This window comes from Carlito syrichta, unplaced genomic scaffold (assembly GCF_000164805.1).
Source record: "Carlito syrichta isolate Samal-C Ts95f unplaced genomic scaffold, Tarsius_syrichta-2.0.1 Scaffold314339, whole genome shotgun sequence".
NCBI classification, from domain to species: Eukaryota; Metazoa; Chordata; class Mammalia; order Primates; family Tarsiidae; genus Carlito; species Carlito syrichta.
Window position 1 is genome coordinate 823053 of NW_007258435.1, and position 6000 is coordinate 829052.

Sequence of the window (6000 nt, forward strand, 5' to 3'; positions counted from 1 at the left end):
AAACGGCAAAAGCACTCAATGGCAACAAAATTGATTAGACCGAAAGCTGTTTTGAGCAGTGACAGAAACATCTTGATAGGTGTATTGAATCAGAGTATTTTGAAAGTGATTGAAGTTTAAGCATGTAAGAATACACATTTTTTAAATAAATAAATTCTGAGTTTTTTGGAGTCCACCTTATAGATGGGGGTCATTTAAGCTTTTAATGAATGAACTGAAGCAATCTACTTGGTCTACTTCTCTCAGTCTTAATTTGAACTGTGATGCAAGATGATGTTTAGTTTAGGATTCTGATGTTTGAAGCATATTATCTTCCATGCTACTTTGAGTTTAGGAATAAAAAGCATTTAACTACATTACTAAGATGTATGGTGAAATTTTAGTTTTGAATTCATAACAAAGATATACATAAGACTTAGCTTGTGAGCTGCTCTTTCCTCACTCTGTTCATGATACAACTTGCCTTCTTCTGGAGCCTAGGCATGGGGGAGAGGCTTCCCTTTTTTAAGACAGCTACTGCCGGTTAGGTGGCATATGAGGCAAATCTTCCTCATTTTTTAAATTTTTCCCTTATCCCTATTCCTGTTACAGACCACCTTTCTATAATCTTTAGGTTTCGGAGACTACACCAACTCAGGCACATCTCACCCACAAAGAGACATTTATGGAAAGAGACAAAGATCTGAAATACGGTGGGTTTATGAATAAATGTAGTCCTATTGACAAGAGCTGTATTTTAAAAGAATAGCCCTTTCTCTTGAAAGTCAGTGGGGAAACATAAGACACATTCTTTCAAAGAGATGAAGTTAGAGAGTGGTGGAGGTCAACAACTCAGAGGAGGAGAGATTGGATTGGAAGTGGCAACCAACATCCCACACTAAAATGGAGAACAGAGCAAGCAATGAAAAGACGTGGCCAAACTGCTTTTCTCATCAACAAAGCCCTGTGTTTCCTTGTTATCTCAAAGGTATCACAAGGCTACACATTGTTGATGAATGACATATGCTATAATAAAGGTCCATTAGCCTCAGGCTGACTATTCTATAACTAACGAGCCAATTAACTTTCTGTGGGAAGTGTGATTAGTATTTTGGTACATTTCTGTGTGATCCAACTGATCCAACTAGAGTATTTTTTCAGATGTATGTTTTTGAGAAAGTTGTTTGTAATTTTAGAAGTGAGTTATCATTATCTATGATTTGCAAAATATATACTCCCCCTAAAATAACTGAGCATAAATTTGTGAAAAGATGAGTTGTTTCTCCTTCACATTCTATGAGAAATTTTAGTAACAACAGTATACTTCATTAGTAGGACAAAATACTGTATGATGTTTTTAATGGAGCCTTTAAGCCAGAGAGCACTGATGGCAGAGTAGATGATTTTCCACAAGGAAAGGAACCTACTTGAGAGAATCTGTTATATTCCTACATACAAGTAGTGAAAATTGGAATCCAAAGTTTTAGCAAGAGGCAGTACTGTGTACAATAGCTCCAAAAAAGTTAAATACTTAAGTGTAATCTAAACAAAGCAGATACAGAATCTATATGTTGAAAACAAAAAGCTGGCCGGGCTCGGTGGCTCAGCCTATAATCCCAGCACTTTGGGAGGCTGGGCGAGTGGATTGCCTGAGGCCACGGGTTCAAGACCCACCTTGGCAATTTGGCGAGACCTCATCTTTACAATAAAAATAAAAAATTAGCCAGGCATGGTAGTGCACGCCTGTAGTTCCAGCTACTTGGAAGGCTGAAGCGAAAGGATTGCCGGAGCCCAGCAGGTCGAGGCTGCGGCCGCTGGGAGCATGCCACTGCACTCATCTGGGCAACAGAGTGAGACTCCAACTCAAAAAAAAAAAAAAAAAAGCTAATGAAAGAAATAAAAGAGACCCAGTAAATAAAAAGTCATACCATGATTGAAAAAGGCAACATAGACCTGACACAGTGGCTCACATCTATAATCTCAGCACCTTGGGAGGCCGAGACAGGACTGCTTAAGCCCAAGAGTTTAAGACCAGCTAAGGCAACATAGCAAAACCTCATCTCTACAAAGAATCAAAACATTTGTCAGGTGTGGTGATGTGATGCCCACCTGTAGTCCCAGCTATACTCAGGAGGCTGAGGTAGAAGGATCACTTGTGTCCAGGGGGTCAAGGCTGAGACGAGCCATGATAATACCACTGCATCTAGCCTGGATGACAAAGTGAGACCCTGACTCAGAAAAAAAAAAAAAAGACAAACATAGAATGTCAGTTATCTCCCATGTCGTGTATAAATATAATGTAATAACAATCAAAACTCCACGAGTATATATATATTTTTTTAAGTTATGCAAGTGGATTCCTTTATATGGAAAGGCAGAGGATTTAGAATGGTTCAAATGATTTTGAAAGAACAGGTTTGGAGGAATCACTCTACCAATTAAAAAACTTACGATAAAGGTACAGTGATCGTGACAGTGTGGTTATTTGCATAAAATGGATATATAAATAAATGGAGAAGAATAGGGAGTTCAGAAATAGACCTATGTATATCTGGTCATTTGATCTTTGACAAAGATACAAAAGCAATTAGATGGAGAAAGGGCAGTTTTTTCAACAAACTGTGTTGAAATAGTTGGTCATCCTTCTCCTCCCTCATTCCCTCCCTAATCTCTCCTCTCCTTCTCTCCCTTTCTTTCTCTCTCCTTTTCTTCCTCTCTTCCTTTTCTTCTCCCTCTCCCTCCTCCTTTCCTTTCCCCCTCCCCCTCCATCACTCCTTCACAACTCCATACAAAGATAATTCAAAATGAATCATAGTTCTAAATGTAAAACAAAACATATAAAACATTTGGAAGAAAAATAGAAGAGAAACTTCATAATCTGGGGTTAAATGAAGACTTTGTAACATTATACTGAAATCATTTCATTAAAGAAAAAATTGGTAAATTGGGCATCATCAAAATTTAAAATTTTATTCTGCAAAGTTACTGCCAAGAGAATGAGAAGACGATCTACATACAGGAAGAAAATATGCACAAATCACATATCCAACAAATAATTTATACCCAGAATATATAAGAAACTCTCAAAATTTAACAATGGGGCTAAGGGCTTGAACAGACACTTCATCAAAGTATAAAAGGAAAGCAGATGAGGATTTAAAAAGATTTTCAGCATCATTAGACATTAGGGGAATTCAAATTAAAACCATAATGAAATAACCACATACCTATTAGAGAGGCTAAAATAAAAATACTGACAATACCAAGTGCTACCAAGGATGCAGAGCAACTGGAACTTTCATGCATTTGCTCATGGGAATGCAAAATAGCATTTTGAAAAGGTTTTGGCAGTTTCTTATAAACGTAAATGTACACTTGCCATATAATCCAACAATCCCACTTTTGGGTATTTACACTGGAGAAATGCACAATTATATCCATACAAAGACCTGTGCTCAAATGTTTATAGCATCTTTATTTGTGACAGTCAAATACTGGGAGCAGCCCAGAGATCCTACAATGAGTGGATGGATAAACAAACTGTGGTACATCCATATACTAATCAGCAGTAGGGAGGAACATGGGGTGTGCAACCACTCCAGATTAATTTGAATGATGTGCTGCATAAAGGAAGCAGTTTCAAAAGTCCCATACTGTATTATTCTATTGTTATGACTTTAAAAAGTCAAAACTGTAGTGGTGGAAAGCAGGTCAGTGGTTGTTAGGGGTTATGTGCCAGAGGCGGGTGTGTCTACAAAGAGATTGCATGAGAGCTTTTTTTGGGTGATTGTATCCTGATTGTTGTCGTAGTTGAATATTTGTATATTCAAATTAGAACTGTATGCTAAAAAAGTTAATTTGACTCTATAATCTTAAAAATTAAAATCTGTTTACATGAAATGAGTTGCTTTACGAGGTAGTAGGTACCACATTCCTGAAAATGTTCAAGAATTTTTGTCAAAAACTTCTTAGGATTGTATGTGGGAGATTGAACTAGGGGAATTCCACAGGTCTGCTATAGTTCTCAGCAGTGACAGCAGTGATTTCAAGGAAGATGCCAAAACATCAGTGACATCAAAAGTTTTCTGAGTTTATTCAGGTTGTTTACTAGGAAAGTTTCCTTGTACTAAGCAGATAACTGATATAGAGGGAAGCTGTACTGGAAAAGGAGGCTGAGCAGTCACTTAAACTATTTTGAGTCAGCTATCTGCCTATATTTTAGATAAAACATAATATTTATGATGTAATGTGTTGCAGTGATGTTCAGCAAAATGTTTTATGGCAGTTTGATCATAATTTTATCTACTTTTATTCTGCATTTTTACAGTATTCTACTGGCATATTTTATCTTTCCTTCTGAATACGTCAAAATAATTGCTAATTATTGATAAATGCTTAGAATATAAAGTTTTGCCTACTTTGTTTACATTGTATCTGCATTATAATGAATGTGATGCTTAGAAATTGTATTGTTAATAAAATTTCAGTTAATTTAGAATTGTTTAGTTATATTTGACTTGTGAGAGAACTGATTTGAATTGTTTGGTAGAAACACAGTTTTGTGAGGCTTTTTGTAGAATCTATATTAACTAACCAATAAATAAGGATAATGTGCTTTTGAAAAGTAATTCAGTTCATTTCGATTTTTGTTGTTGTTGTTACTGAGTTGTAGTCTCACTCTGTCACCCAGACTAGAGTATAATGGCATGATCATGGCTCAACCTCTTGGGTTCAGGCAATCCTTCTGGCTTAGCCTCTTGAGTAGCTGGGGCTGCAGGCACATGCCACCACATCCAGCTAGTTTTTATTTTTTTATTTTTTGATAGAGGAGCTCAGGTCCTGCTATGTTGCCCAGGCTGGTCTTGAACTCCCAGGCTCAAGCGATCCTCCTGCCTTGGCCTCCCAAAGTGTTGAGATTACAGGTGTGAGCCACCACATCTGGCCTCATTTCAGTATTTTTGAGCAAAATATGCAAAATCATCCAAGAAGAAGTTCAAAGACCTTTCATAATAAAAAAGTTTAATAAGAAATTTCTTCATGAGGCCAGTGAGTTTTCACATGACTTTTTTCTCATAACTGTAGTATATAAAAAAAATGTATTTTAAAGGATCCTCTTGGTTTTAACTTATTTTGTTCATTAAATAGGTAAGTTTTCCCTGTAAATGTCCAACTGTTTGCACTACAGTTTTTGTTTTTATATTTATAAAATGCAATTTCAATTTTAAGAGTTTCTTATTTAACTTGTATTTTTCAGGATGGAGGTTTGCTTCTGAATAACCCTTCAGCATTAGCAATGCATGAGTGTAAATGTCTTTGGCCAGATGTTCCATTAGAGTGCATAGTATCCTTGGGCACTGGACGTTATGAGAGTGACGTGAGAAATACTGTGACACACACAAGCTTGAAAACCAAACTTTCTAATGTTATCAACAGTGCTACAGACACAGAAGGTTAGTATTTTTTTGCTACTCTAAAACAGCTTCTAACATTCTAATAGTTTTTGGCGGGCTATGCTAATCCTACCTGCAAAGAAGTATGATTATTTGGTATTGTGGGCTTATTACAGGAGTGAGTACTTTGTTGTTGTTTTTTCTCACTTATTTCTTGTTACGTGACCCTAAAACAGAGACTGTTCTCCAACTGGGAACTAGTGCTACTTTTGCCTACTCACAGTTGGAGAAGGGTCTTAAAGCAGGGATAGCACAAAATCTTGACTGGAGATTCTTAAGCCAGTTAAGAAATGGAAAAGCAACAAAAGGAGTCAGATTAGTTCAAATATACACATGATAATAGAATTCGGATAAGGCATTCTATTATGGAGTAATGTGGAGGCAAACTGGAATCAGAAAATGTTCTGCTTCTGCTTTTGCTATCCCTATAGCCTGGTCTTCATGCAAAAGCCAAAGAGATCCTTTAAAAATGTAAATTAAATTGTTTTTCCCCCTCTCAAAATTCACTAGACTTGCCGGGCTTGGTGGCTTAGCCTGTAATCCCACGCCTTTGGGAGGCTGAGGTGAGTGG

The 6000-nt window shown here is 36.8% G+C and overlaps 1 protein-coding gene across 6 annotated transcripts in view; it reads left to right on the plus strand.

The window, feature by feature from the left end:
* Positions 1-6000, plus strand: part of PNPLA8 (patatin like phospholipase domain containing 8) — a 55881-nt gene that overhangs the window by 40696 nt on the left and 9185 nt on the right. For all 6 annotated transcript variants that reach the window (XM_021719261.1, XM_021719258.1, XM_008071478.2 and 3 more), the window contains one exon: positions 5234-5429. In XM_021719261.1, the coding sequence (XP_021574936.1) occupies positions 5234-5429 (196 nt within the window). The remainder of the gene's footprint in view (positions 1-5233; positions 5430-6000) is intronic.